We start from the raw sequence: 27,726 nt of genomic DNA on the forward strand, positions 1-27,726 counted from the left end.
GCCGGACCACAATGCCGATCACGTTAATCCGATTATAAGCCGCATCATTCTCCCATTGAGCCGAAGAGACCACATTTCATCTTCACAATTCTTTTTTTCCTTGCAGTAATCGTTGTTGCGGTAGGGAAAATGGCTCCAGTGCCAGCTCTCTTATGGCGTTCTTTACGCACGCACCAAGTTTATGGTGCGAACACAGACGTTGGAAAGACTATCTTTAGCACTATTCTGTGCAATTCTGCATCCAAGAAAGGAGATAAGACGTGGTTTTTGAAACCTGTTTCTACGGGTGCTGCTGATGAAGCTGATGGATGGTGTAAGTTTGCAATTGTATGGAAAGGGTTGAGCTAACTTTGTAGATGTTTGATGATCTATGTAGAATTCTTCTAACAGGAGTAGTCATATCCAGAAATTTGCTCCATCGACAAACCACGAGACATTGTTCCAATATGACATTCCCTGCAGTCCTCACATCGCTGCCAAAGTGTCAGGCAAGGTAAGATGACCAATTGAGTACTGGACCAAGCTCACAAATTAGCCAATTCCGTCCGATGATGCCGTCCTGGCAAAGATTCACGACTCTGTCTCTCGGTACGCGTCCGAAGGTCCAGGGTGGTTGTTTTTAGAAACTGCTGGAGGTGTACACTCGCCAGGACCATCTGGAACACCACAAGCCGATCTCTACACTCCTCTTCGCGCACCTGTTATTCTTGTCGGTGATTCAAAGCTGGGTGGTATATCACAGACCATCTCTGCGTATGAATCACTGAGAATGAGGGGTCATGATGTTGAATCGATTCTCTTGTTTCAAGACATGAAATATGGGAATTATCAGTATCTCAAGGACTATTTCTCAAAACAAGGCGGTATTCCGGTCGATACAGTTCCTGAACCGCCTTCTCGATTACCGAATATCCAACAAGATACAGAGCAGATGAAAGAATATTACGCCTCTCAGACCAAAAACGTTGCACATGTCCTCGAACATCTCGACAAACGCGGTAAACAGCGCAGATCTCGGCTTGAATCGCTCAGTGAAAAAGCGAGTAAAAGTATCTGGTACCCGTTCACCCAGCAAAAGCTTGTGACAGCAGATACAATCTCTGCTATCGATTCAGCACATGGCGATTATTTCCAAGTTCTCAACAAAAAGTCAGAAAATCTTCTTCAACCTGCTTTCGACGGGTCAGCATCTTGGTGGTCTCAGGGTTTAGGACACGCAAACTCTCGGTTGACCCTTGCAGCAGCATATGCAGCTGGTAGATATGGGCACGTCATGTTTGCCGAGGCTATTCACGAGCCTGCACTTGCACTAGCCGAGATGATGCTACAGGGCTCTCAAAACTCACGCTTCACAAGGGTGTTCTATTCTGATAATGGAAGTACCGGCTGTGAAGTGGCTGTTAAGATGGCCCTTCGAGCAGCAAGACTTCGTTACGGCTGGGGTCCCAATGATAACCTTCAAATTCTAGGGCTCAAAGGGAGTTATCACGGTGACACCATTGGTGCAATGGACTGCGCTGAACCGTGTGTTTACAATGAAAAGATTGAATGGTACGAAGGGAAAGGATATTGGTTTGACTATCCCACAATTCAATGCGTTGAAGAAAACTGGGTTGTTAGTGCTCCGAAAGAAATCGGGCAAGACCAAAAATTGGAGTCCATCTCGGAGGTTTTTAACCTTGAATCCCGACTCAAATCCGAGCAGTACCGAAAGTATGAGGAATACATCGAAAAGACTCTCAAGAAACTCCAAGATCAAGGGAGAAAATTCGGAGCCTTGATGATGGAACCAATTATTCTTGGTGCTGGGGGTATGATATTCGTGTAAGTTGTTGTCTTGTTTCTGTCACAAGCTGATACTGACTTGTTCAGGGACCCCCTCTTTCAGAGAGCTTTAGTGGATGTTGTTAGGCGTTCCCCTCACTTATTCGGCACTGGAAACGACCCAGTCCAAGATCCACAGTGGTCTGGACTCCCTGTAATTTTCGATGAAGTCTTTACCGGCTTGTACCGATTGGGTCGGTTTACAGCGGCATCATTTCTCGGCGTTGAACCCGATATTTCGGTCAACGCCAAACTTCTCACTGGAGGTTTAGTTCCTCTCTGTACGACAATGGCATCGGAGTCTATCTTTGACGCATTCAAGAGCGACGACAAAAGTGATGCTTTGCTTCATGGGCACAGTTATACTGCCCACGCTGTTGGATGTCAAGTCGCTGTTGAGTCGGTATCTGAGATGCAGACAATGGAGAAGAATGGTGAGTGGAAGTGGGCAGAGAAAGATTGGGCTGAAGAAGAAACTCAAGCTTGGAGTGTCTGGTCTAAGGACTTTGTGACGGATATCTCACGTAACCCTCAAGTACTTGGTGTTTGGGCTTTGGGAAGTGTTCTTGCCATTAGTCTTCGCGATGACGATGGTGTAGGGTACAAGAGTCTTGCCGCCAAGAAGATTCAGAGCCATTTGAGACAAGGAACTGGAGCCTGGAATGCTCATAGTAGAGTTTTGGGCAATGTGTTTTATGTCATGGCGAGTCAAAAGACGAGTCGACAGAGTATTGCTGAGTTGCAGGGTTTATTATTGGATGCTTTGAGTAAATAGATAGACTGTATCCATCATTTTACCGCATTATATCTCTCTGTTTGCATTTTATGCAGTTATGTAGATGATCATCATCCAAGCGAAAAGTCTTGATCGCTATTGGTCAATCAAGAGGGGACAGTTACATCACACTGAAGAGCCTTCAACCTTGCATCCTCACTTACAAACCTTCAAGTCACATTAAATCTACAAAATGAACGCCCAAAAACCAGCAGAAAAGACACGAGAGCAGTCAATTGCCGAATTTGATGCTCGAACAAAAACAATTCAACAAGATCATCCAGATGTAGATTTCAAGTCTACTGTCATTGAACCCACGATGAATCTCATGTTTGACATCAAGGTTTGTCCCTACACGCTAAATAATCATGATTAATACTAACTAATAACAGGAAAACCTCAAAGAAGACGACAGGGAAAAACATGAAAAACTCATCACTCTCATGCTTCAAAACACGACAGATCCTGAAAAGGCTGAAAAGTACCTTTGGGAAGCGAGAAACTATCTCAAACCTCACCCAGAGGTCCTCAAACAGTTTGATGACATTTACATAAACAAGAGACCCGTCTCTGTCATGATTTCTCAGTTACACGATGCCATCAACGCAAAGCCAAGTCCTCTCAAAGAGACATAAACTTGAAAACACCCCCTCTTGAATAGCTCACATGACGCCCCATCAATAGGGCGCGATGACGAGGTTTTTAGTCTAGTCTCAACCAATCATATCCCGTCGCTACTTGATGACTACTCCATCAAATCAACTTTCCATTTCTTTCCACCTGCATTAAACTTACATTACATTGCATATCTCTACTATCAACAACCCGTGATACCTCATCATGACTTATAACAACCAACCCGTCTTTACAGACTTGGATCTGCTCGATGGTTTCATCAGTGACGACTTGACTCCTTATGTCTCTGACTCTGCACCGCCATATCAAGATGTGACGCCCAGTTTCAATACACAACTCGATCCTACTCAACTATATCAACCACAACCCCAAACACAATCAACCCCAGCAAAAGTCGGAGGGCGTTTCACAAGAGAATCAGTTCGCATTTTAAAAAATTGGCTTGCTACACATCAAAGTCATCCATACCCAAGAGAACCAGATCGAAAGATGCTTCAAGAAGAAACAGGACTTACAAAGACTCAAATCTCCAATTGGTTAGCCAATGCACGTCGCAGAGGGAAGATTCCATCTAGTGCTTCATCTCCAGGACACAGCACAAAAGCAATGGATATACCGCCCAGACCCGGTACACCTGCTGTCAGAAACACGTCAGAAATGGATCCCCTCCAGAGATGGGTCGACTCACCGCCTGAAGACGAACCTGCGGCCGTGACAGCCATTGCTAGAGCTGTAGCTTCAGTAAAACCGTCATCAGGTATGTTCATCAACAAATACCGAATATTCACTAACATAATAGGTTCAACGAGTCCATATACGAGACTTTCCCGTACACCTTCAGTCAGAAGTGCTGGAACATCACGGTCCAGCTCTATAAGTTCTGTCCATTCTCATACTAGCCAAACCTCTTTTGGGCTCAATGGTCTATTCAGTCGCGGATCCTCTCGGCGCAGAAGACGAGCATACAAGGAAGAACGAAGATCTTTGGCAACAACACACAAAGCATTCCAATGTACATTTTGCACAGAGACATTTCGAGCAAAGCACGACTGGCAACGACACGAAAACTCACTACATTTACCACTCGAGCGATGGGTCTGCAGTCCCGAAGGACCACGTGGTCAAAAAGATGACAGCCCTGAAACACGTTGTGTTTTTTGTGGACACGTTGATCCAGACGATGCTCACATCGAAGGGCATAACTACTCAGCATGCAAAAACCGACCAGTTCAAGAACGCACGTTTAATCGAAAAGACCATTTGAACCAGCATTTGAAACTCGTTCATAATGCCAAATTCGCAGAGTGGCCCATGAGACAGTGGAAAGCACCTCCACCAGCAATTCAATCACGATGCGGCTTTTGTAACCTCGTCATGGAGAATTGGAGTGATAGAGTTCATCATCTAGCGGATCATTTCAAAGCTGGCAAGACTATGGCTGATTGGAAGGGTGATTGGGGATTTGAACCGCATATTCTTGAGCTTGTCGAGAACTCGATACCTCCTTGTGAGTAGGATCCACGGTTTGAAAGGCGTTTCTGACAAACTAGACTTTATCGAGACGGAAAGAAATAGCCCTTTTCCTTTTGAAGGTAGCAGGGCACTTGTCGAAACACCACGGACAGCGTATGAGTTGCTCAAATTAGAATTGGCATATTTCATGCAGAATCATTTCTATCAACACGCAAGGATGCCAACAACAGACGAAATGCAACTCGAGGCTTGTCGAATTCTTTTTGCATCAGAGCCTTCGTCTGGAGGTTTAGTATGTTGTTCCTGGTTACGAGATCTAGTTTTTTCCAACGCGGAAATATCTCAACAAGCACAATTCGGACCTATGAGAACCAACGCAGAAAGTCGACTCTCATCAATGGAAATCAGCGGCAAGAACAACATTTTCGAAGGATGTCCTTTTGAAACACAGCTTCAAGAATTTGTACATGCTAAACAGCTCTTGGGGTTAAGTATAAGGGATGATGAATTGAGAGAAGAGTGTTGTATGATTGTAGGGCGTCTTGAAGAAGTCTCTGCAACACCGTCCGACTTTATCGCCAACTGTTTTATAAGATTAATCCACTCACCAGGCGATTGGTTACTTCCGTTCCGTCAACGAACAGGTATTGAATTAATCGGTCTTTCAGAATGTCTCAACCTAAACGCTATGATACAAAATTACACGCGTTTAGAGCAAGAATTGGGTTCATATCTCAACATGCAACGCGTTATAGGGTTGGAACCAACCGACGAAGACCTTCGTCATCAAGCAAGGGTTATCGTCCATGGAACGGATTCACTCCTGAATCATACAGCTGCAGATGACGATTACTGGCTCGCAGCATTTAAACAACGACATTCCACCACCGGCGACACCGCTGAGACATGGAACACGCCTTTACGACCAGATCCTCATATACTAGCAGCTCGATCTCTAGTTCTCAAGACAAGTACTGCGTTTTTAAATGATCATAATTATTGGAGATGGTTTACGCAGGAGTTGAGGAGGTGGGTGGCTGCTATCATGTCGCCTCATAATCCAGCGAGCAGAGTACCTTCAGATGAAGAGATTCAACATTATGCAAGATGGATCAGTTATAACGAGTAAGTTTTGTCTCTCTTGATGGGTGATATAGCTAACGTTTAAGTGATGATCCCTTTAATCAGACTATTGCGGAGAATAAGGATTGGTTGGAGGCGTTTAAAAGGGATGTTGGTATTGATGGGGTTAAACCTACAGGATGATGGATAAAAGTCGACAAGACTGGATGAAAGCAATTTCTGTTATTTCACGGCGGTTATTAGAATACTCATTTAAAACATAGTTCCGATTATATTTCACGCGAGATGAAGTCTCCAGCATTGATCTAGGTACTACTTCTACCACACCACATTGTATGCCAACCTCAAACTATCAACGCCTTGAAAATAGCTGTGATCCAAGAACGAGATCTTGCGATGCCAAGAAATAAGAAAAACCTGCCTTCTTCGCCCTTCCAAACCATTCTAAGATGGGGATACTGGGGAGTTTGCTCAAGCTATCATCAGACTCGACCACTGTAGCGAACGATTCCACATAAGCTCGCTGATGTGCTTTGTGTTCCAAAATGCAAAGTCCTTCTCCAGCTTGAGAATTGAGAGCAGCCTCGTGAATAGCTTCAACGACCTCGCTGACGGGCATGACATCTACAAAGCCGCCCACTCCGTCGAAAGATGGTCGACATTCGAGCAATTTGACGATTTGCATAAGTTCGTTGACAATGGACATGTCTTCCTCTTCTGATTGATGCACTGATTCGCATTCCACAGGACGGTGGCTGAAAACAGGTAGACCGATTGAGTTAACAGCTTGTTTCAGGAAAGCCTCTGACGCCCATTTGGTAGCCACATAGCCGTCACCACCATCCGCCGGAGGTGTTAGTCCGTTGCTGTACTTGACGACAGCGCCGGATGACATGAAGTGTAAAGGAATGGCTCGGCCCGAAGAAACAACGAATTTGACGAGCTCCTTTGTTGAGTCCAGATTGTCGGCCTTCAAAGCTTCGTATCTGTCCCAGAAGGATCTGTTGGCAGCACAGTGAATGATAACATCTACTTCTGTCGCCAGCTGAGAAAATTTCGACTTAGGTATACCCAAGTTGTGCTCCGTAAGATCACTTTGGGTGATCTTGACTTTGCTATCAGGATCATCCACCATCTTGTCATTGTTCAAAGTGCGGCACAGGCAATGGACTCGCGCCACACGATGATCCTTGATCAAGCTGGAGAGAAGGTGGCGTCCAAGATAGCCCGACGCACCAGTTAGCAGAACATTGATATCAGTAGTTTTGCCAGCGACACGGAGTGGTGTTGCGAGCTGAAGATTATGGGGGAAATTCGTCTCTACGTCCCAGTTGATGATATTGACAGGGCCGCAGTCCTCAAGAACACTTGCCATGGCGCCAAGAGTGCTTGATCCCATCAGTGTCACGAGCTTGGGTGCTGTCCATGATAAATGTCTTAGCAAGGCTTGGAGCTTCACTAGAAGAATTGAATTGCCTCCGATGAGGAAAAAGTCCGATTCGTGAGTGAGAGAACCAGGGTCGAGGGGCAGGACGCGGCGCCAGAGCTCGCTCAACCTTTGTTCGGAGTCAGTTAGACTCTGAGAGATTTCTGACTGGGCTATCTGCACGGGAATATCTTGGATTGCCTTTCTGTCGATCTTGAGATGGGCAGTTCTTGGTATGTCTGGTAGTATCTGGAATAGAGATGGACGCATGTAAGGCGGAAGTGGGAGCGTTTGTCTGAGTGCTTTCATGACGCCTTCTCGATCCTGTTCTGGGAGCTCTGGGGCAAAAACGACATGAGCTGCCAGATAACGACCTTCCTCGCTTCATCTTACGGTAACAACGGCATGGGAGAGAGCGCCAGCAGAATGTCTAACGATAGTCTTCTCAACCTCATCCAGCTCAACACGGAAACCACGCAGTTTGATCATTGTGTTTCCTTCCAGACGGCCATCGCAGAATAGTAACCCGTCAGGGGATAGCCGGCCCCGATCGCCACTACGGTACACGGGCCACCAAGAACAATCTCGCCCTGGACACCAAGAGGTAGTGGCCGCATCTTGTCATCCACAATGCAGACGGAAAAGCCGGGCCATGGATATCCTGCAGGTAAAGGGTCGGGAAGATCAGGATCCGCATACTTGAGGTCGATTCTGTGAGAGAGAATCGTAGTCTCGGCTGGTCCATATCCGTTGAAGACGTGAAGATTAGTCAACTTCAGACTGCCAAACTCGCGGGCGAGTTTGTAGCTCATCGCCTCACCGCCAGAGAATGCGTATTTCCATGAGGTGCATTGACGTATGGTTTCGGTGCTGTATCGAAGTCAGAGACCGTATTCTGAAGGAGTGGCAGTTGTATAGCTCACAGACTCCTCAACCATGATTTTACTGATTTCGTCTGGATCGCCTCTCTTGCTGGTAGGTACAACGTACAGGCATCCACCGTTGGTCAGAGCGGCCATGGTTTGATCGAGCGAGAAGTCGAAACTGAATGGACTCTGCTGAAGCACCACAAGGTCTTCATCTGCCCTTGCAAAAGTCTTGCTTGACACTTCGGCGTACGACGCGAGATTTGTGTGCGTCATCATGAGACCTTTGGGTTCGCCGGTAGAGCCGCTAGTGAAGAGGATGACAGCGAGAGATCCGACCTTGGCATGGTTGATACTAGTAGAGTCTCGACGGGTCGACTCATCAAGACTAGCGAGCTGGAGTTTGGTGACGAACTTGGCACCGATGAGTTCTACCTTGTCATCCGTAGTACCATCCGTGATAATGACGGAAGGACGAGACGCCTTGACAATACTGACCAAGCGAGGAATGGAATTGCGTAGATCGAGAGGAACATAGACGGCTCCAGCTTTGAAGATTGCAAGCAAAGAGCAGATCCAGTCAGCAGAAGGCTCCTGGAATACACCAACAACCGTGCCCTGAACTGTTCCAGCGTCTATCAGTGCCTTGGAGATAGTGTTGATTCGGGTGCCCATTTGTTCGTAAGTCAGCACATTCCCGTTACCATCTTTCAGAGCAGACTTTTCAGTGTTGTTCTGGATCACCTGGTCGATCTGATGGCTGATGGTTGACTGCCACTTAGGCTCAAATTCCGGCGCTGAGAATAGAAGTTAGATGATTGTGATGCAGCGTGATTCCCGTCCGATTACTTACCCTTGCCAGCATCAATAGAAGCCTGAAGATCATAGCTGGACCAAGTAGGAGCTACATCAACAGCCTTGTCGCTTCCCCGAACCATATACTCAAGCACGCCCAGGTAAGAACGAAGTAGAACATGGGTATGATCTTCAGAATAAAGCTGCCTTTGCAGTCTCAAGCTTAGAAGCGTATCGGTGTTAATATTCTCCGTTACCTCCAAGGCAACGTCATACCCAGTGCCAGCATTACACCACTTCTCACCCCCAAGCTTACAGCCACCCCAGGAGGACCTCTCTTGGACGACTTGTCTGTAGTCCATGAAGACATGGAAGATTGGAGTGTACTTGTCGGATCTTGGAACATTCAACTCTCGCAGAAGCACGTCGAAGGGAAGTTGGGAATGCTGTAACGCGCCATATACTGCATCCCGGGTAGTTTGGATGGTCGAGCTTACTCGTGAGCCTGGCTTGCCCCGTCGGAAGCGAAGTGGAAGAAGATTCAAGAAGAAGCCAAGACTGCCCATGAAATTCTTGTCGCCGCGATTCGCATCAGCAATTCCGATAAATACCTCGTCGGTATCGGGAAGCAGGGAGAATAGAAGAATCTTCAAAGCAGCCAAGTAAACATGGAACGAAGTAGACCGATTTGCGCGGGCAACCCGTCGGACCTTGGCTGAAATGTCAGGTGGAATGTTCAGCTTGGCTTCATGCTGCGAGTATTCGTTGGCAACTTGTCGTGAAGCTGTAGTTGCGAAGGGTAGAAGTTCAATCGGTGTAAACTCCTTAGGAAAGGTTCGACGGTAGTACTCAATGGACTTGAGAACATCACCATCCTCATACATCTTTCGCTGTTGGAGTGCAAAAGAGCGATATTGTGATTCCACTGGAAGGGGTGGAAGTCGGTGGTCGATGTGGGCAGACTCGAGGTCTTTGAAGAACACACTGAAGCTGTATCCATCGAGGTAGATGTGATGCATACCGGCCAGGAGGAAGTGCACCTGATCAGAAAGTTGAAGCAGGATGATTTTAACTCCTTCTCCACTGCTCAATGTCTGGATAGCTTGGTGGAGAGCTACCAAAAACCAGCAGTAATGTTGGTAAGAATAGATGACCAGGATGCTTCGCTTTGGATAACGCAACATCATGCTATAGGCTATAGTTCTACACGAACAGGAGTCTGGTAGCAATTAGGTAAAATATGCCTGTCACTGACCTGCCTGCTATAACTCGTCTTGGAAATGCAACATATTATCAGACTCATAAGCCCTATCTTGAGTCTCTGTCAAATTATGACATTTTAGATGAACTTACGTGAGATTCTGATGACCAAAAATTACATGTTCCCGCCTCATTATGCGGCATCTTGGCAAGTTCAGGCAGTTTAAAGGCTTTGGCAAATGCCGTCCTCCGTCTCGGTTGCAGCACATTCATCATCGCTATTTCGGGACGGGCCGCTTGCTTACCTGGCCTTAGTGTCACGGATACGGCTCATGAACCTGTTAGCCTTGAATTTTCGCATCTAGCACCAGCCGCTACCATGAAACAATGTGCCTCATACGCCGCAGACTCGCAGGGGCGAACTACTTGGATTGCGGATAATGAATGCCAAGCGACTTGGCTGCAGCTAGCAAGTGCAATCAACTTGTATCATTGATTCGTTGTCTATTGTATCTTACTGTGAGTTCCAAGGCCAATTCAATGACCCCATCGCATCTACCGTCTCTAAACGTCATCTGTTAGTTAGCCTCTGAATAAATACAGGGACATGTCGGCCAATGTGACTAACCGTCCATCTCTTGCCACTCAGCTGTTGGTGTAATCATGGGCGCTGAAATAAGATCATCCGCAAATGTTTCCCAATTTGGCATCAGAGCGGAATTGAACATCGGGAATTGAGAGCCGAGTCCACCTGGAGTCTCTTATACCCCACATGTTAGCGCCTAGATAGTACTCAAGAAACAGGTAGAGGTAGTCTATAGTGTGGCCTACCTTGGCTATAATCATTGGTCGTGGAAGATGGGTATGTCGATGGCAAGCCAAAGACAAGGCTACTCTCGCCCCCTGAATCTGCGCTTGGCGTATTGACCCTGCCCAAGACAACTGCCAGGGCTCGCACAACTTTGCGGGCCTCTTTGGACGAGTTGCTTGACTGAAGCCAAATGTCATGTGATCGTTTGAGAGACACCATGATAGTTTCGTCAAAAGAGGTAGATTCTGAAAGCTGTGGAGTTACTCCCCGGGCATGCTGTAGATAGTAGCAGAGAATGCTCGTGGCCAGAAGAAAGTCGTGGTTCACTAAAGAAGACACCCTCCATCTTTCCTGGTATAGCTGACAGAAAGGCTGCGTCTCCTCTTGAAGCATGTGTTGGTAATCAAGAAGTTTAAGTGCTGATTCCAACACGATGCGTCTAGAGCTAGCAGACTGTGCAAGAGGCAAGAACATGTACTTTCTGTGAAGGACAATCTTTGCTCTGTAGAAGATAGTCTCCAAGATAACCTTTTGCATGATTTGCTGAGGAGAATCGGTGATATTTCGTGCCATAGAGTGCCACCTGAGACATTCTGGGATTGACTTACGTGCTTGATCAAGCTTGTCATCCATTTTCTGCACTTCTGTATAGGGATATGATCTGAGATCGGCGGAAAAGTCCCAGATGTATCCAATAGTTGTCATCAACCTTGCTTTGACGAGACGATACAGAATAGGCGTGAGATCTGTATTGAGCCTCGATGGTGGCATCTCGACTGTAGCACTGTCAAAGTCGCTATCTTGAAGGTTCGAAGGCTCTTGAGTATCAGTCTGCCAATGTTTGATCATACGTGGTAGACCCATCTGAGCCGATAATCCAAGATCCATCTCGACAATTGTAGCCCAAATCCTTCTGCGCATTTCCGCTGCAAAAGGCGACAAGCCCTTGAAGTGCTTGGGGTCTCGATGATAACCCATGTGCAAGGCAAGTTGGACTGTATTCCCCATCAGGATCCAGATTTCTATCTCTGCATCGCTGCTGAGGAAGATCTCTGCTGCAATATACAGCATAAGTGTCTCCAGAACGAAGGGCCCTCCCTTGGCGTAACTTCCAAGTACGAGGCATTGGGGAATTCTCAGTCTGAAGGTATCCACCATTTCTTGCAGCTCTCGCTCCATAGAGAGAACTGCTGGTGATTGGACGCCTGGGTCGAGACGAGACTTTTCAAATTGGGTGGCTAGACACATGATAGTGAATAACAAGCCCAACCAAATTGGTGAAGTTACTTGGGGATTTTCCCAAAACCCTTCATACTGATGGACGATATTAGCTATGGCTGGCCTCATTGGTGCATTACAAAATCGACATACCTCCTTCAGAAACTGGACGCTGTGTAATACAGCTGTTGTATGATGTAAGCCCGGTGTTGGTCGAAAATAAGGATTTCGGGTACACTAACCTGGAGACATCTCAAAAGAATTAAAGTAGCGGGACACCAACCGGTCGACTACCGAACGAGCAGGGATCGACGAGAAAATCTCATCTTTGTCAGCCGGCTTGGGGCATCCGTACAATAGCTGAGGGCCAGTGACCTGAGGACATGGAAGATCGGGGCCCTGGCTGTCAGAATGATGTGACTCTTCGTTGTCAAGGTGGTCTTTGAGCTCAGCAATGCCATCAAGGACGGCAGCCCAATGTGCACTACCTACGTAATTGGCGCCGCCTCCTGTTGACTGCATAGCTCCATAATCCGCCGGCGAAACAGCGGCGCTGATGGGCTCTTCATTTGTAGATAGAGCTGGAGCTGGATCTGGAGCTGGAACTGCAGCTGGAGTTAGGTAGCCAGGGGCGTGGGTTTGGTCAGGGGGGGACGGGGTTGCTTCGACTTGGTCTTGGACTTGAACATTGACATTGGTGGATGAATTCTGCATCAGATCATATACCAAGCTCTCGAGATGACGGATGCGATCTTGGGTGGTGGTACGCGTCTGGTGTGCCCCATGGTTACTCGAAACTCTATCTGACGCATAGGTACACGACAGACCAAGTTCCCGCTGTGCACAGCTACTACAGGGCCTTTGACGGTCGCATCGAAGTCTGTTGGGGTGTCATGTCAACACGTGGGGGTCTAATGGGTAGAAAGGCAAACAAGTGACACAGACTTTCTTCTTCTGCACAGGTTGCACGATAACTGTGGCTTCTCCCGTGGCCTGCTTGATGGTAGACGAGCTCTTCCCTGGGGTGTCTTGCCCGGACCCCACTCCGTGGGACGGACTTCCTGGGTCTGATCCGACATGGACGAAAGGAATGGTCCAGGCTCAAAGGGGAAGCCTATAGAGAAAACGTCTAGTAATCGGTATTAGGAAAAGTCAAAAGTTGGAGAATTTCTTTCTGCGTAAGAATGGAGAGACGAATTAAGATAATCACTCGTAAGTTTCAGTTATGGTATGGCTTTTGTTGAAGCTGAGTGCTTATGCTTATGCAGGTCCCATCCCTGCTTGTCATCTCGGGGCCGACCTTAGTTTCCGCTCCGATCCTCCGCTCCGATCCTCCGTCATGCATATCCGGGCCGATCCTCCACACTCGCTCCCAGATAAGAAGAAGACAAGACAATAACATTATTAAATGTTGTAAGCAGTATTTATCGGTTACAACACCAGATCTCCACTGAAAGTCGAGTCGCTGCATGCAGTCTGCAACCCCTGTCACTGCATTTACGTCCAAATAACCAACACCCTCCAAGACAACATCAGCTTCCATCAAACGACATCGGTAATAATGGCGACAACTGGTTCAGATGTTGCGACTCCGGATGATTCCCAGCTGGAGGCCGGAAGAGGAAACACTGGCATCAACATTAATAATACACTCGAGAAGCCTTCGTCTTCCACTGGCACAATGGTCGATGAGCCTACAGACCCAAACATTATTGATTGGGATGGCCCTGATGATCCTAAGCACCCACTCAATTGGCCCAAGACTCAGAAGAACCTTCACCTGGTGATTGTCAGTTTATTCACCCTTGCAGCGTAAGTAATCTATCTCCTTTCCACTGTTGTAGCAGTAAACTAATGATGGGCTCTAGTAATCTTGCTGCTACCATGTTTGCACCTGGAGCAGAAGAGCTGGCCACTGACTTTAATATCACCAACTCCACCGTCACAGCCATGACCGTCAGCCTGTACGTGCTGGGCTTCGCTCTTGGTCCACTTCTTCTCGCACCTCTGTCAGAACTTTATGGCCGTCTTATAATCTACTATGGCTGCAATTTTGCGTACATTGCATTCACCATCGGCTGTGCTTTCAGTACAAATGTCGCCATGTTTCTGGTCTTCCGAATCATATGCGGCTGCGCAGCCTCAGGTCCAATGAGTATCGGAGGTGGTACAGTAGCAGACTTGTTTCCGCAAGAGGAGCGTGGTAAAGCCATGGCACTATTCACCGTGGGACCTCTACTCGGCCCAGTAAGTCTTCTTTTTGGTTGCTATGATCGCTAGTCTAATATGTGTTGTAGGTGATTGGTCCTATCATAGGAGGCTTTGTGTCCGAGAATGTCGGCTGGCGATGGACATTCCGCATTATCCTAATATTTGTAAGCCGTATCCAGCTGGACAATTCTTCTGATGGCTGCTAACAGTGTGACATAGTCAGGATTGATTGGAGTTGTGACGGTGATCTTCATGCGCGAAACAAATTACACCATCCTTCTCCAAAGGAAAGCCAAAAAAGCTCGAATTGAGACAGGAAACGATAAACTTGTCCCAAAGTTAACCCGAAATGAGACACCAAAACAAATGCTTGCTCGAGCTATCGTCCGCCCACTCAAGCTTCTCATCTTTTCACCCATCGTTTTACTCATTTCCCTCTACACTGGTATCCTCTTCGGCCTTATCTTCTTACTCTTCACCACTTTCCCTTCCGTCTTCCAAGATGTATACGGTTTCAGTCCAGGCACTTCTGGACTGGCATATCTTGGCCTGGGTATCGGTATGATACTGGGTCTAGTTCTATTTTCTATTCTCAGCGATAAGATGCTCAAGCAGAAGAGTGGTGCGGCCAGACCCGAAGACCGCCTTATTCTGATGAAGTGGTTAGGTCCAATTACGCCATTGGGCCTTTTCATATATGGCTGGTCAGCCAAGTACGCCATGCACTGGATTGTACCAATCATCGGCACATTTGTCGTTGGATTCGGTTCTCTATTTGTGGTTATTCCTGGACAGATCTACCTTGTTGATGCTTTCGGAGCCGAGGCTGCTGCTTCTGCAATGGCTGCCAACCTGTTGGTTAGGTCTCCCTTTGGTGCCTTTCTGGATCTAACGGCATCGCCATTATACGAAAGTCTTGGACTCGGCTGGGGCAACAGCGTTCTTGGATTTATCTGTCTTCTGTTTACGCCAGTACCATGGCTCTTCTACACTTATGGAGAAAGAATGAGAACCCACTTTGTGGTGGACCTGTGATTGAAAGAAGTCCCAGATTGATGGCGACTGAGAAAGGCTGAATAAGCCGCACATTCATCCAGCACACACGCGGGAGATTGAAAGGCATTTCCGTATTACAACATTCACACATTAATTTAGATTCTCTAGACTATATATTAGAATAACCCTAGTAATAATAGATAAGTTTCATAATCATATATTTGCCCGCGAATGTAAACTACTTGCCTACGATAAAATTGACGTAATAGACGGATAACTGTATTACCCCGCATCGCGCTTATAAATGACAAACGCAAACAAAGTTACCAAAACTTCCTATTCTTCACATTCTATCGATCAAACCACAAGAATGGAAAACCAAGAGACTCCAACCTGCCGTTGGGGCATCCTTAGTAAGTGTTTGCTCTACAACTGATGCATCATCACGCTGACATTAAACCAAAGCCGCTGGCCTTATTTCATCCTGGTTTGTCTCAGACCTCGTCTCTCCCAGAGAAGATGCAAAAGCCAACCATGTCATTCATGCAATCGGTGCATCATCTGTCGAGAAAGGTCAAGTCTTTGTCGACAACTTCATGGCCGACGTCGAGATAAAGCCCATCTTGTACGGTACATACGAAGAGCTTTACAATGATCCCATGATCGATTGCATCTACATCGGTAGCCCTCATGGCTTCCACTACCGTGATTGCATGGCAGCTATCAATGCTGGAAAGAATGTTCTATGCGAGAAGGCTTTTACAATCAATGCTCGCGAGGCCCGTAGCGTCTTCGAGGCTGCAAAGGCCAAAGGAGTCTATGTTGCTGAAGCCATGTGGCTTCGTCACCGACCTATGATTGCCGAGATCAGAAAACAACTCTACGAGGACAAGGTGATAGGCGACGTTACACGAACCAACTGCGATTTTCATGCGCATTGGGACCTGGATGCTTTACCTGAGACTTCGCGACTCAAGAACCTGGAGCTAGGCGCTGGCACCTTGCTCGACATCGGCATCTACTCCCTCACTTGGGCCATAACGACACTTGATCCTTCAGCTCCTGCCGCCGGTGGCACAAAGGCTGCAGCAAAAAGTGATATTGGTAGCGAAAAACCAAAAGTCATGGCAACGCAGTCATTCAAAGGTGATGTCGAAGTGGGCACCAGCGCTATCTTACATTACCCCAGCAGTGGACGACAGGGAGTAATTACCTCAACAGGAAGCTCGCCACGTGGTGGCCCGCATTGCTTTGGGACTATCGAGGGCACTGATGGATTTATTGAACTAGAAGGGAATGCCCCCTCGCATCCCACTGCCTTCGTTGTGTACCCACGATGGTCTGAAGGCACTAAACCTGAGGGCAAACGATATGAATGGAGCTTGAAACCCCGGCAAGGCTTTCAATTCGAGGCAGACAACACGGCCTTGGATCTACAGGCTGGCCTAAAGGAGAGTCCCATCATGCCTTGGTCTGAAACTATCCACGTCATGGAGATTATGGATGAGATTCGACGGCAGGGTGGCACAAAGTACCCTCAAGACAATTAGAAGTATTTGGGCGGTCGGTGTATGAATGACAGTAGTGCCACTGACCTATTGAAAACCAAATCAATTCTATCCTAATAGCTAGACTATGGAAACTATGTCTGGCTTTCAATTGATTATTGTTACAGATTGGGGTACTACTCTGAGGAAACAAATTAGTAGTGCTTCTATCATCTTCTATTTATCGTCTTTACTCTGATCTTTTTATATCAGATATTAGACCCCGTTAAGACACAACTTGTACCAAAGATTTGCCAACTTTTTGCATTGAAAACTGCGCGTGATGAGTGGCTGGGAACGCTTCTTCTATTTCTGTTAAGTTTGTAACACTCTAACTGTGAGGAACTTTCTAGTGATGATCCGTTTAATCAGACTGTTCAGGGAACAAGGATTAGTTGGAGGCCTTGGTGAATTACAATCACCATACGCAAAGCCTGGGAAATCGAATACCAAGTGTCAGCTCAGCCTCAAAGGAATATCTCGGCATTTATTACCAACATCTAATTCGCTTACAAGTTCACGTGCCGCCCACTACGCCCCTTGGCCTACGCAACCACATCAGCACATCAGCATTGGCACAATCACGGTGATTTCTCGTTTAGGTAATACGAGGCGCAGAATACTATGTTATAAACTCATCTTCTTTGCTCCTCGGCCAAGGGAGAACCGAAGCTATCACGACATCAGCTTTCAAGATGAAGTCTGTTTTACCTCTTAGTCTTCTTTGTATCACAAGTGTAGTTGCTTCTGTTTCGAGACAGATTCAACTTGGTGATCTTGAATACTTTGTTCCACCTGAACCAGTATGGAAAATAAAGGATTGGAATTTCTCTGCTCCCGGTGAAGAGTTTACGCCTATCACTGTTGTAAACATCATCGAGGATCCAACGGGGCTGTTGAATATTTCTCATTCTTTGGAAGGGTTTGAGAAAGATGATGTGTGGACAGAACACTTCGCGAATGGTATGTGATATACACAACATGCAACTATAGCTAACAGTTCAGTCATGTACTATCAGACAGACTCCGATGACATTGGAGGGTACAGTACAAAATATAATGCCACATCGGTATACTATGCCAATGACTCAAACCCAGCTGGCCCATACTTTGTCCATCGTTATACAGGCAACGTTTATCAAGCTTACCGACTATACGCCGATACTTCCCAGGCTTTTATCCAAGTACGTTCTCTAATCAATACTGCCATTCAATCTTGAATACCTACGTCTAACACAGCTAGTCAACATATCAAGATCCCAATGGAACTCACCATCCACTCCGCGCAGGCATTCAATCCGCAGCAGGCCTAACCATCGCTGTCCCGTCGCGACTCTACTTCACACCCACTGCAGAAAAGCCGCTCGCAGGCCTCCGTATCGGTATAAAAGACCTCTTTGACATGAAAGGCGTCAAAACAAGTTTTGGCAGCAAAGCATGGTATGACATGAGCAAGGTCAAGAAAGAATCAGCCATTGTAGTCCAAAAGCTCATCGACGCTGGTGCTGTCATCGTCGGCAAGAACAAACTTTCAGAGTTTGCTTTTGCTGGTTTGTTCGTCACAGAGCATATCGACTATCTACTCCCGGTTAATCCCAGGGGTGATGCATACCAGTCTCCTAGTGACAGCTCAGGTGGTTCTGCTGCGGCCGTTGCATCATATGACTGGCTTGATGCGAGTCTAGGAAGTGATACCGGAGGCAGTATTCGTGGCCCCGCTGCTACCAATGGTGTTCATGGGGGTCGTCCAAGCCAAGATGCTGTTAATCTGACTGGTGCCTTACCTCTGTCTACCTCCATGGATACAGCCGGTATCATTGTCCGTGATCCTCGGATGTGGGCAAACATCAGCAGAGTTCTTTACGACGATGAGTTGGAAAATTACGACGAGTTTCCATCTGAGATCTTTCTTGACCCGGCGACAGAGTCTTACATTGAAGATTTTGAGCGAGACTCTCCTGAAGCAGCAGAAGCTGTGAAAGAATTCTTAGACGGGCTGTCAAAACTTCTCTCAACAAAACCTAAGACAATCGACGTTGACAAACTTTGGGGAAATTCAACACCAGAAGAATACAAAGGTAGATCTCTAGCGGATGATGTCTTGACGCTATACGGCAGACTCTGCTTTTACGAGCAATGGGCCGAAATCGGAAAAGACTTCATTGAAGAGTACCAGGGTTCCAACAATGGCGCTTTTCCCTATATGGTTGACGGTATTCGTGAAGGCTGGCTAGATGCCAACAAAACCTATACGAAAGACACTTACAAGGATGATTTGGATCTTAAGAATACTATCGAGGATTGGGTCGAAAAGGAGCTTCTAAGTCCAGACAAAAAGTCCTGCTCAGAAGCTATCTACGTCTACATTTCCGTCGCTAGTCAATTCTATAAACCAGATGTTTCACAAAAGTGAGTATTTATCCCCGCATAGAGATGTTACAAGCTAACGAAGTAGCTTCGGCAACCCCTTCATCCGGGAACTTCTTCTTGAGAATACTGATCAAAAGGCTACCATCGCCCAGCTCAACCAAACTGTCAACTGCAACTCAACTCTTGGGTCGGAGGAAGCTTGTAAAGAGTCAACTACCCCCGAGCCATCCTTGAACGATACCGCAACAGATTTTCCCACGTCTCCGAATCGATTAGCCTCGATTGCGGGGATTCCGGACTATGCCATCACGTTGGGTGCGTTTGATATGGGAAGTTTCTCTAATGTAACACTTCAGAATCAGACGACTCCTGTGTCTGTAAATATCATGGCCGGAAGAGGTTGTGACTTTGTTATTCTTGATATTTTAGAAGCTCTACATAAGGAAGGAGTGATCAGGAAAGTCAAAACTGGTGCTGAGCCTTGACAAGCCGATAGATAGTTGATGTCAATCGTCTACATAAACGGAATGCAGAGTGAGGTTCAATAGGATAACAAGCCAATCAGACTCTAACAGTTCCTGCCAATATATAAATTGTACCATCGAAATTCAGACAGCGATTAAAGAAGATATCTTGCAGTCTAAGATATAAATAACATATTGGGTTAATCCGTGCTATTCCCAATTTGCCAATATCATGAAGTTTTGTGTTTGTTAGTGGCTTCCTGACTCATCAGCCAACAAAGGCAAAAAACAGGTGGATCTCCGCCCTTTCTGGACATGTCCGAGTCTTCGCCGTAACCACACCTACCTTTTCCATCTTTTATTCTCTATCAAAATGGAAGAAACAAGCAGGGATAATCAATTGTTTTCCGACTTGGATTTCTCTATATTAGGTATTGAACCAGATACAATCTCCCCAGGAATTCTTCAAACATCTGCTGCCCCGCCAAAAATCGGAAATCGTTTCTCATCTGAAAGCGTCAAGATCTTGAGGAATTGGTTTGCGGCGCATGAACGGCACCCATATCCGAGTATTCAAGATGTACAGGACCTTCAAGAACAAACTGGGCTCAACAGGCAACAGGTCGTCAATTGGTTTGCCAACGCGAGACGACGAATGAAAGTTCATTTATCCAGGCCGACATCGCCCATGTTTCGAAACGACGACTCGGGAAACTCTTCCGGTCATCACACACCCATCGATACCCCTAGACGACGACCTACGCCTGCGCCGTTTGAAGCCATGAATCCTCTCCAACGATGGGCCAATTCCCCCCCGGAACATGAAGCTGCTACTGTCGACGACATTTCTCGGGCTGTTGCGGCTTTCGGAAGACAGGGTCGTACGAGAAGCAACGGGTCATCGATAAGTAGCAGAGGAACATCTGTATCCAGTCATGACTCCGGATCTTATAGTTCTGTTCATTCAAGGCAGTCATCGAATTCATTCGACATTTTCAAACGTCACAGTCGTAGACGACGTACAAAGATGAGACGACAAGAAGTCAGAACAAATCTCCTTCAAGCGCAAAACACATACCAATGCACATTCTGCACGGAGACGTTCAAGACGAAATACGATTGGCAAAGACACGAAAAGTCTCTTCATCTTTCTTTAGAGAACTGGGTATGTTCACCAAAAGGACCAACAGCAATTCATCCCGAAGAAGGACTCCTGTGTGTTTTTTGTGGTATGAAAAATCCTGACAAGACACATCTGGATGGGCACAACCAAAGCGCATGCATCCAAAGGCCCATCGATGAGCGGACATACCACCGAAAGGACCATCTTCAGCAACATCTGCGATTAGTCCACATGTCCAAGTTTTTGAAATGGCCTATGGATGAATGGAAAGTCATGACGGAAGAGATTCGATCGAGATGCGGTTTCTGCGGTGTTGATCTTACGACATGGGCGAGTCGCGTGGATCATTTGGCGGATCACTTTAAAGCAGGCAACACGATGGAGCATTGGAAGGGTGATTGGGGATTCGAGGCCAAGATCATCGATAGGATTGATAATGCTATGCCACCATGTGAGTTTACAGAGTTTCCATGGGTTTCAGCGTGCTGACTTTTAGATCTTATTCATCACGAACGAAACTCGCCTTTGCCGTTTGCCGCTACAAAAGGACCAGCAGACACACCAACGAGCGCATACGAGCTGATTAAATTGGAACTGGAATATTACATGAGTAACCGTCATCAACATGATATGACCGACTCTGAACTTCACTTTGAAGCATGTTCAGTTATTCTAGGTGCTGAAGTCATCTCCATCAACCCAGCATCTTCGTCTCCGTCCTGGTTATGGGACATATTCATGTCATCTACTGAAATTGCCAACCAAGCTCGTCTACGTCCAACAAAACAACTAGCCGAATCGCGACTCAGTCAATTGAAGATAAACGGAAAGGGAAATATCTTTGAGAACTGCGAGTTGGAAGCTACCTTGCAACAATACATGGCGGCACATACATCCATGGGTCATTTTCCATCGGATTCAGAACTACAACAAGAAGCGTGCGATGTTCTCAGTCGAACAGAGACTTCCTCGCCAAATCCATCGAGAAGATTCCTTGATTTTCTGATGAGATTGGCTTGGAGTTCGACTGGCTGGCTTGCCCCGCTGCGACAGCGTGCTTCAGCTTTAGTATCGATGGCGAATGATTCAATGAATGATTCTTATCTCCTATGGGGACAGACTGATACTTCTGTGCCGATGGATTCTTCAATGGAATTGGATATTTCATTATCACAACCATGGATGACAGAAAACAGATCATTGTCCCCAGAAGGTGTACCTGAAATACCTGCGATATCAGTACAAACAGAAACAAGAACTTTAGTCAGAGACAAAGTTCGAACAGCAACTCCATTCTTTATAAATGACAACAACAGCTACCGAAGATTAAAGAGAGAATTGTCAAGATTCGTCATGACTACAATGTCACCCAATAATCCAAATCGTCATATTCCAAGCGACGATGAACTCAAATACCAAGCAAGATGGATCCTATACGACGAGTAAGTTTCCTGTTCCTTTCAATTTCACCACTAACAGTTCAGTGATGATCCGTGGAACCAAACACCAGTCGACAATGCAGAATGGCTGCAAGAGTTCAAACGTGATGTCGGCCTCCAAACTTAGCGAGAAATTGGACAAGCTCCCAAATTCCTAGCAACAGGCTCACTTTCGATGGAAATGTCAAAGTCAAAGATATCCAACGGTATACCCAGCGTGGTACAGGCGTTGGGAATGTCGACTATGCCAGCAATGGCTCCTCTGATTGGTGCACAGGACAGGAGGAGATAGATTTGTTCGCCAGAATAGCCTAATAATTAGCAATTGTCACAAACGGTGACGAGAATCTTACCAAATTGTTTAAGATATTCTATCGCACGGAGACAAGATTGTCGATAGGCGACCGTGGCGTCCATGAAATGCTGCTTTCCTTGCTCATCGACGGAGAATCCTTCAAAGGTAAGGTATCGTGAAGGACTAAAGGTAGGGCCCATGTCTCCTGGTCGGTACACTGGACTCTTGAGACCTCTTGACTTGACTCCGCCTTTGATGAGGTCGAATTTGATAGTGATGATACCAGCCTACAATGTCAGCAGGGTCAAAAATGGGTTCAGAAGACTTACCATTTCGATGGCACCACAGAAACTAATCTCACCATCACCCTGGCTAAAGTGAAGGTCTCCAACAGAAAACTTGGCTCCTGCAACATGGACAGGAAGATACGTCTTTGATCCTCGAGAAATATTGTTAATATCACAATTTCCTCCATGTTCAGGTCTTCCAGGAATAGTTCTTGCTCCTTCTTTTGCAATTCTGGCCAAGACATCACCCTTGGCTAGTCCACCGTGAGCATTAGTCTCGAGAGGGGGTTGAGCAAACACTTTATCAGGATGAGAACCAGCCATAGAAGTAGCAAGTTCTCCTTCACGACGATTCCATTCCGCCAGGATCTCAGCAGATGGTGCACAACCGAGAATACCAGGGTGAATCAACCCCGGGAACCGAACACCTGGGATATGACGACTCGAGCAATAAACACCATCGAAATCCCAGATTGCTTTGGCTGCGTCAGGGTAATACTCACTGAGGAAACCACCACCATTGTTCTTTGCAAAGATTCCAGTGAAACCCCAAGGTGAATGATCAAATGGTTGGATATCTGTGATGTTGACGACGAGTAAATCACCAGGTTCACTTCCTTTTATGTCAAAGGGTCCAGTGAGATAGTGGATCTTTGTGAGATCCACGTTAAGGACATCATCGGCACTATCGTTGTTTCCGATTTGTCCACCTGTCCAATCAAGACATTCAATCTTGACTGTTTCTCCTGGTTCGACAGTTGCGATACTTGGGACTGATTTGTTAGAGTGGTTTTTTATGAAGAGAGACAGACATACCCTCTGGATGCCATCTGTTGTGCAGATGAGGTTGCTCAGAGGCAGGAATATCGAAAGAGACGGACTGAGCAGTTTTAATTATGCGAGACATTTCTGCAATGATGGTTACTGTAGAATTAATTTAATTGATGCTCTTATATATGCAGTGAGTAGTGAGTATGAGTACAATAATAAAGATAATGATTGAGATAGAGAGATAAGATGATGCTACTTACTTATCATGCCGCACCGCATCTCCGCACGAGATAAGAGATAAGCTTGAACCGCACGTCGTGTGATGCGAAATGATACTAATTCCAGATAAAGAAGGTGGTTGCATGTCAAGACAGGGCGGAACTAGTGTGATCTTACTTACATGAATGTGAGGGGAAGAGGTCTTGGAGCGGGGATATATGAGGATGTCATGACGCGTCAGTTGCGATTATCAATAACCATTCATTCAAACATGACGGATATCGAGAATTACACTCTAGGAGACTTTCATCTTCAGAATGGCAAAGTATTGCCAAATGCATGGATCTCTTACAAAACCTTTGGGAATCCATCATCACCCGCAATTCTCTACCCTTCATGGTTCTCGGGATCCATCTCCGACAATGAATGGCTCATCGGCAAAGACAAAACTCTTTCTCCGGAGAAATACTTTATTATTATAACAGCTCTTTTCGGAAATGGGCAATCTACAAGCCCTTCCAATTCGGATATTACTCCTTTTCCTGATGTATCTTTCTATGATAATGTTAAAGCTCAGCATCAACTCATGACCCATTTAGGAATCAAGCATCTCCGCGCTGTACTCGGTTGGTCAATGGGTGCAGCACAGAGTTTCCAGTGGGCAACCCAATATCCTGATTTCATGGATATTTGCGTTCCTTTCTGTGGTTCTGCAAAAACATCTCTTCACAACCAGGTTTTTCTCGAGGGTGTCAAGTCTGCACTCTTAGCAGCAAAGGGGCTCAGCTCAGCTGGAAGTATCCAAGGACGTGTCACATCTGGATCATCAAGTGATACAAAATGGACCGACAAGGAAAAAGAAGTCGGTTTGAAAGCCTTTGGTAGAGGATATGCAGGATGGGGTTTCTCCCAAGCATTCTACCGAGAAGAACTCTTCAAGGCATTCTACAACGCTCCTGATCTCGAAACATTCATGCAGGACTTCTGGGAGAAGTGGGCTCTTAGTAAAGACCCAGAGAATTTGCTTGTTATGCTTCAGACATGGCAGAGCGGGGATGTAAGCAAGCAGGAGCCATACAACGGAGATTTTGAAAAGGCCATGGCTTCTGTTAAAGCGAGGATACTTGTTCTTCCCAGCAAGACTGATCTCTACTTTCCGTAAGTGTTTATATTGCTTGTTTGGGATAATTTACTAATTGTTTAGGCCTGAGGATTCAGAGTACGAAGTCAAGTGTATGGGGAGTAATGCGCAACTTGATGTTTATCCTTCTATTTGGGGACATTGGGCTGGTGGACCACCGGGGAATATGGAGGATGTTAAGTGGTTGGATGAAAGACTGCGAAAGTTGTTTGAGGAGGCACCTCAGAGGGATAGATAGATGTTGTTTATGTTTTCCAGATTCTATAGCACACATGATTTAATTTGAACCGCAATCTATTACTGTACACATCATCTCTCTGTATCTACCACCACTATGCTGTAATCTTGTGGGATTCTAGAATGCTTCCTTAAGGACATTGAGTCAACGTTCGCCAGCAACAGCCCCTGTCCCATCGGTCAATCTCCTCACGGCAGTTCATGTCAAACTCCTATCACGTGTACCCCTCTCAGATAACACCCATCCAATTGTCCAATCCCATCTCTTCAAAATAAACTTACAATCGCATGTCCAAACAAGGCGCAGACTATCTTTTTCCATTATCAATTACCCCAGCTATCAATTACTCGGTTACCCCAGCTTGTCAAATTAAGGCGGGCCTTAGCTCGACTTGTAGCGCTAAGGCGTAGTCTATTGTCTTGTCATGACAAGGCGGTTTTTTCCCCACACCGCCACCCCATGCCCAGAACGACAATCTTGATCAGATGAGCACTGAGTTGGGAGAATTGTATTATGACTCGTGATCTAATGTGTATTTACTTGGCGAGTACGGGATATCGAATAGAATACGGATTCACTATGTGTGGTTGAGGCGGTGTAGAAGTTGACATGACTGTACTCAACAACATCCGTAGGTATCATGAACAAAGAATAACTACAATACATCTAGATATCAACCCCTCGATCGCGGGGTAGAAAACACGGCCCCAATACCGACCTCGCCGTTAGTTTAAACTAACCCCATCACGAGACTATTTCCATTATCAATCGTTCGTCCAGGGTATCATCGGCTATCTTTGTAAAGTTCTTTGTTCAACAAGGGCGTGATGGCCGGAACAGTTTCCGGCCACGATAGTTAGTTCCGGCCTCAATGTATATAGAACAAGCCAATTCATTCACTTCGTATCTTCAATCAACTCAAAAATTCTCCATCATCAACAAAAATGGCAGCTGCAAACACCCTCTTCCCCTATCTTCGCAAAGACCCTTCTGAACTCCCAGAGGGTGAAGATCCTTTTACTATTACCACTCGTACAGGATACCTGCCTTTTTCTCTTCCTCTCGCCAAACTTCCATCTCAATTCGATCCCGTGTCGAATCTTCTCAATGATATTCCTATCCAGAAAGAGGACGGTACACCAGGTCTACTCGCCACTTTTGGTCTTGGTCCTGTTATAGACAATGGAGGTCTTCCTGATTTGACCTCCGAGATTGATAATCTCGTCGTTCCTGGCACTGATAAGAAGGATATGGCTGCCATCACTGCTGCGTTCCGCGATTATAGTTTTATCGCTTCTTCTTATCTTCTTGAGCCATGCTGGGAACATTACAGTAAGAGTGATGATGGTGGGTACGGTCTTGGAAGACAGACTCTTCCCAAGTGTATCGCTGGACCTCTTGTCAAGTGTGCAGAGATGTATGTTCCCTTCCCTTTCTGAATGACTCTCACTAACTAACTTTACAGTCTCGATATTCCCGCTTTCATGTCCTACGCTGCCTCGTACGCACTATACAACTACTGGCTCGTCCATCCCGAGCAAGGTCACGATGACTACAATAACATCCGCCTCGTCCGCGCCTTCGAAAAAGGTCTCGACCCCAAATCTTCAGAAGCCGGTTTCATTCTCACACACATCCACATGGTCGCCCAAACAGGTGGTTTGATCGAAGGAGCCGTAGACCTTCTCACAGCCACCGAAAAGACCGACACGGCTACCAAGATCGCCGAAGCAAAGGCAAGCTTGGAGCTCATCCTCAACAGTATGCAAATCATCGAGACCAACATGGAGGGTATGTGGAGTCAATCCCTTCCCAAGGACTACATGACCTACCGAACATTTATCTACGGCATCACCAAGCAATCCATGTTTCCCGACGGTGTAGTGTACGAAGGACAATACGACGACAAGCCTCAGTTCTTTAGAGGAGAATCAGGAGCCAACGACGCCATCATTCCTCTTCTGGACCACATCTGCGAAGTCCCCATGCCCAAGAACCCATTGACAGACATTCTCATCGAATTCAGAGAATACCGACCCAAGCCTCACCGCGCATTCCTCAAGTATGTTCGCGAAACAGCAGTTGAAGTCGGTGTACGAGATTTCCTCACCAAATCCGGTGATCTCGGTCTTGCAGTATTGTATCTTCGTCTATTGGATCACATTCGCAGTTTCCGATGGCGACACTGGATGTTTACTCGCGAGTACATCATTAAGCACACTCTTCACCCCACAGCTACAGGAGGAAGTCCAATCATTACATGGCTACCTAACCAGCTTGGTGCGGTGATGGATCTGATGGAAGAAGTTGCCAAGGAATCTGGTCTTTGGGCAATTTTGGAGGAGGGGGTGTGGAATGGAGGTGGTTCTTTGACTCAAGAGGATTATATCTTGATCAAGAAGATTATGGATAATGTTGTTACTAAGAAGGCTCAGTTGACCAAGGAGGTGAACAAATATTGTCAAGATCGGGGAGTTTAGACAGATACATGAATTGATTTAACTTGTTATTCTTCATC

General features: G+C 46.3%; 11 protein-coding genes across 11 annotated transcripts; 7 read left to right on the forward strand and 4 right to left on the reverse strand.

Moving 5' to 3' along the window:
- Nucleotides 1-129: 129 nt before the first annotated feature.
- Nucleotides 130-5,837, forward strand: EDB82DRAFT_433254 (uncharacterized protein; the record flags this gene model as incomplete). Its single annotated transcript, XM_065607723.1, has 9 exons — nt 130-311; nt 397-493; nt 536-1,824; nt 1,873-2,591; nt 2,812-2,942; nt 2,992-3,214; nt 3,471-3,996; nt 4,216-4,742; nt 4,786-5,837. 9 exons carry the CDS (start codon nt 130-132, stop codon nt 5,835-5,837), a joined length of 4,746 nt encoding a protein of 1,581 aa, XP_065464325.1.
- A 268-nt stretch (nt 5,838-6,105) lies between these two features.
- Nucleotides 6,106-7,802, reverse strand: EDB82DRAFT_539944 (male sterility protein-domain-containing protein). Its single transcript, XM_065609324.1, has one exon. It carries the CDS (start codon nt 7,524-7,526, stop codon nt 6,144-6,146), a length of 1,383 nt encoding a protein of 460 aa, XP_065464326.1. The 5' UTR covers nt 7,527-7,802; the 3' UTR covers nt 6,106-6,143.
- Nucleotides 7,803-7,854: 52 nt separating this feature from the next.
- On the reverse strand, nt 7,855-8,837 carry EDB82DRAFT_281561 (uncharacterized protein). Its single transcript, XM_065607383.1, has one exon. The coding sequence runs from the start codon at nt 8,756-8,758 to the stop codon at nt 8,099-8,101; it is 660 nt and encodes a 219-aa protein (XP_065464327.1). The 5' UTR covers nt 8,759-8,837; the 3' UTR covers nt 7,855-8,098.
- A 1,406-nt stretch (nt 8,838-10,243) lies between these two features.
- EDB82DRAFT_510579 (uncharacterized protein) lies at nt 10,244-13,335 on the reverse strand. Its single transcript, XM_065608855.1, has 5 exons — nt 13,053-13,335; nt 12,350-12,987; nt 12,261-12,292; nt 10,910-12,203; nt 10,244-10,838 (listed from the first exon to the last, which is right to left on the reverse strand). The coding sequence occupies exons 1-5, from the start codon at nt 13,184-13,186 to the stop codon at nt 10,702-10,704; spliced, it is 2,235 nt and encodes a 744-aa protein (XP_065464328.1). The 5' UTR covers nt 13,187-13,335; the 3' UTR covers nt 10,244-10,701.
- A 168-nt stretch (nt 13,336-13,503) lies between these two features.
- Nucleotides 13,504-15,530, forward strand: EDB82DRAFT_510582 (major facilitator superfamily domain-containing protein). Its single transcript, XM_025729335.2, has 4 exons — nt 13,504-13,919; nt 13,976-14,354; nt 14,405-14,482; nt 14,538-15,530. Exons 1-4 carry the CDS (start codon nt 13,669-13,671, stop codon nt 15,351-15,353), a joined length of 1,524 nt encoding a protein of 507 aa, XP_025583612.1. The 5' UTR covers nt 13,504-13,668; the 3' UTR covers nt 15,354-15,530.
- Nucleotides 15,531-15,636: 106 nt separating this feature from the next.
- Nucleotides 15,637-17,040, forward strand: EDB82DRAFT_281602 (dimeric dihydrodiol dehydrogenase). The gene is made up of 2 exons (XM_025729334.2): nt 15,637-15,727; nt 15,780-17,040. The coding sequence occupies exons 1-2, from the start codon at nt 15,685-15,687 to the stop codon at nt 16,862-16,864; spliced, it is 1,128 nt and encodes a 375-aa protein (XP_025583611.1). The 5' UTR covers nt 15,637-15,684; the 3' UTR covers nt 16,865-17,040.
- Nucleotides 17,041-17,400: 360 nt separating this feature from the next.
- EDB82DRAFT_510588 (amidase signature domain-containing protein) lies at nt 17,401-19,904 on the forward strand. Its single transcript, XM_065608856.1, has 4 exons — nt 17,401-17,824; nt 17,867-18,045; nt 18,105-19,270; nt 19,317-19,904. Exons 1-4 carry the CDS (start codon nt 17,557-17,559, stop codon nt 19,714-19,716), a joined length of 2,013 nt encoding a protein of 670 aa, XP_065464329.1. The 5' UTR covers nt 17,401-17,556; the 3' UTR covers nt 19,717-19,904.
- A 127-nt stretch (nt 19,905-20,031) lies between these two features.
- On the forward strand, nt 20,032-22,552 carry EDB82DRAFT_281699 (uncharacterized protein). The gene is made up of 2 exons (XM_025729330.2): nt 20,032-21,269; nt 21,315-22,552. The coding sequence occupies exons 1-2, from the start codon at nt 20,069-20,071 to the stop codon at nt 22,262-22,264; spliced, it is 2,151 nt and encodes a 716-aa protein (XP_025583609.1). The 5' UTR covers nt 20,032-20,068; the 3' UTR covers nt 22,265-22,552.
- On the reverse strand, nt 22,381-23,746 carry EDB82DRAFT_528393 (Acetamidase/Formamidase; the record flags this gene model as incomplete). Its single annotated transcript, XM_025729329.1, has 4 exons — nt 22,381-22,568; nt 22,611-22,839; nt 22,882-23,612; nt 23,656-23,746. The coding sequence occupies 4 exons, from the start codon at nt 23,744-23,746 to the stop codon at nt 22,381-22,383; spliced, it is 1,239 nt and encodes a 412-aa protein (XP_025583608.1).
- Nucleotides 23,747-24,020: 274 nt separating this feature from the next.
- On the forward strand, nt 24,021-25,276 carry EDB82DRAFT_510595 (Alpha/Beta hydrolase protein). Its single transcript, XM_025729328.2, has 2 exons — nt 24,021-24,987; nt 25,034-25,276. The coding sequence occupies exons 1-2, from the start codon at nt 24,059-24,061 to the stop codon at nt 25,206-25,208; spliced, it is 1,104 nt and encodes a 367-aa protein (XP_025583607.2). The 5' UTR covers nt 24,021-24,058; the 3' UTR covers nt 25,209-25,276.
- An 853-nt stretch (nt 25,277-26,129) lies between these two features.
- Nucleotides 26,130-27,723, forward strand: EDB82DRAFT_466339 (uncharacterized protein). The gene is made up of 2 exons (XM_025729327.2): nt 26,130-26,625; nt 26,674-27,723. Exons 1-2 carry the CDS (start codon nt 26,153-26,155, stop codon nt 27,686-27,688), a joined length of 1,488 nt encoding a protein of 495 aa, XP_025583606.2. The 5' UTR covers nt 26,130-26,152; the 3' UTR covers nt 27,689-27,723.
- Nucleotides 27,724-27,726: the final 3 nt, after the last annotated feature.

This window comes from Fusarium venenatum (assembly GCF_020744135.1).
Source record: "Fusarium venenatum strain MPI-CAGE-CH-0201 chromosome Unknown EDB82scaffold_3, whole genome shotgun sequence".
NCBI classification, from domain to species: domain Eukaryota; kingdom Fungi; phylum Ascomycota; class Sordariomycetes; order Hypocreales; family Nectriaceae; genus Fusarium; species Fusarium venenatum.

Bases quoted from the DNA above. Each gene is read 5' to 3' on its own strand.
- EDB82DRAFT_539944 (XM_065609324.1), bottom strand. From the start codon at position 7,526: ATGAAAGCACTCAGACAAACGCTCCCACTTCCGCCTTACATGCGTCCA.
- EDB82DRAFT_281561 (XM_065607383.1), bottom strand. From the start codon at position 8,758: ATGGGCACCCGAATCAACACTATCTCCAAGGCACTGATAGACGCTGGA.
- EDB82DRAFT_510579 (XM_065608855.1), bottom strand. From the start codon at position 13,186: ATGTCGGATCAGACCCAGGAAGTCCGTCCCACGGAGTGGGGTCCGGGC. The intron at 12,293-12,349 runs GTTAGTGTACCC...ATCATACAACAG, and splicing joins TTCTTTTGAGATGTCTCCAG to CTGTATTACACAGCGTCCAG. The intron at 12,204-12,260 runs GTATGTCGATTT...ATCGTCCATCAG, and splicing joins GCGTCCAGTTTCTGAAGGAG to TATGAAGGGTTTTGGGAAAA.
- EDB82DRAFT_510582 (XM_025729335.2), top strand. From the start codon at position 13,669: ATGGCGACAACTGGTTCAGATGTTGCGACTCCGGATGATTCCCAGCTG. The intron at 13,920-13,975 runs GTAAGTAATCTA...GATGGGCTCTAG, and splicing joins AGTTTATTCACCCTTGCAGC to TAATCTTGCTGCTACCATGT. The intron at 14,355-14,404 runs GTAAGTCTTCTT...TATGTGTTGTAG, and splicing joins TGGGACCTCTACTCGGCCCA to GTGATTGGTCCTATCATAGG.
- EDB82DRAFT_281602 (XM_025729334.2), top strand. From the start codon at position 15,685: ATGGAAAACCAAGAGACTCCAACCTGCCGTTGGGGCATCCTTA. The intron at 15,728-15,779 runs GTAAGTGTTTGC...ATTAAACCAAAG, and splicing joins CTGCCGTTGGGGCATCCTTA to CCGCTGGCCTTATTTCATCC.
- EDB82DRAFT_510588 (XM_065608856.1), top strand. From the start codon at position 17,557: ATGAAGTCTGTTTTACCTCTTAGTCTTCTTTGTATCACAAGTGTAGTT. The intron at 17,825-17,866 runs GTATGTGATATA...CTAACAGTTCAG, and splicing joins GACAGAACACTTCGCGAATG to TCATGTACTATCAGACAGAC. The intron at 18,046-18,104 runs GTACGTTCTCTA...TAACACAGCTAG, and splicing joins CTTCCCAGGCTTTTATCCAA to TCAACATATCAAGATCCCAA.
- EDB82DRAFT_281699 (XM_025729330.2), top strand. From the start codon at position 20,069: ATGGAAGAAACAAGCAGGGATAATCAATTGTTTTCCGACTTGGATTTC. The intron at 21,270-21,314 runs GTGAGTTTACAG...GCTGACTTTTAG, and splicing joins TGATAATGCTATGCCACCAT to ATCTTATTCATCACGAACGA.
- EDB82DRAFT_510595 (XM_025729328.2), top strand. From the start codon at position 24,059: ATGACGCGTCAGTTGCGATTATCAATAACCATTCATTCAAACATGACG. The intron at 24,988-25,033 runs GTAAGTGTTTAT...CTAATTGTTTAG, and splicing joins AAGACTGATCTCTACTTTCC to GCCTGAGGATTCAGAGTACG.
- EDB82DRAFT_466339 (XM_025729327.2), top strand. From the start codon at position 26,153: ATGGCAGCTGCAAACACCCTCTTCCCCTATCTTCGCAAAGACCCTTCT. The intron at 26,626-26,673 runs GTATGTTCCCTT...CTAACTTTACAG, and splicing joins CTTGTCAAGTGTGCAGAGAT to TCTCGATATTCCCGCTTTCA.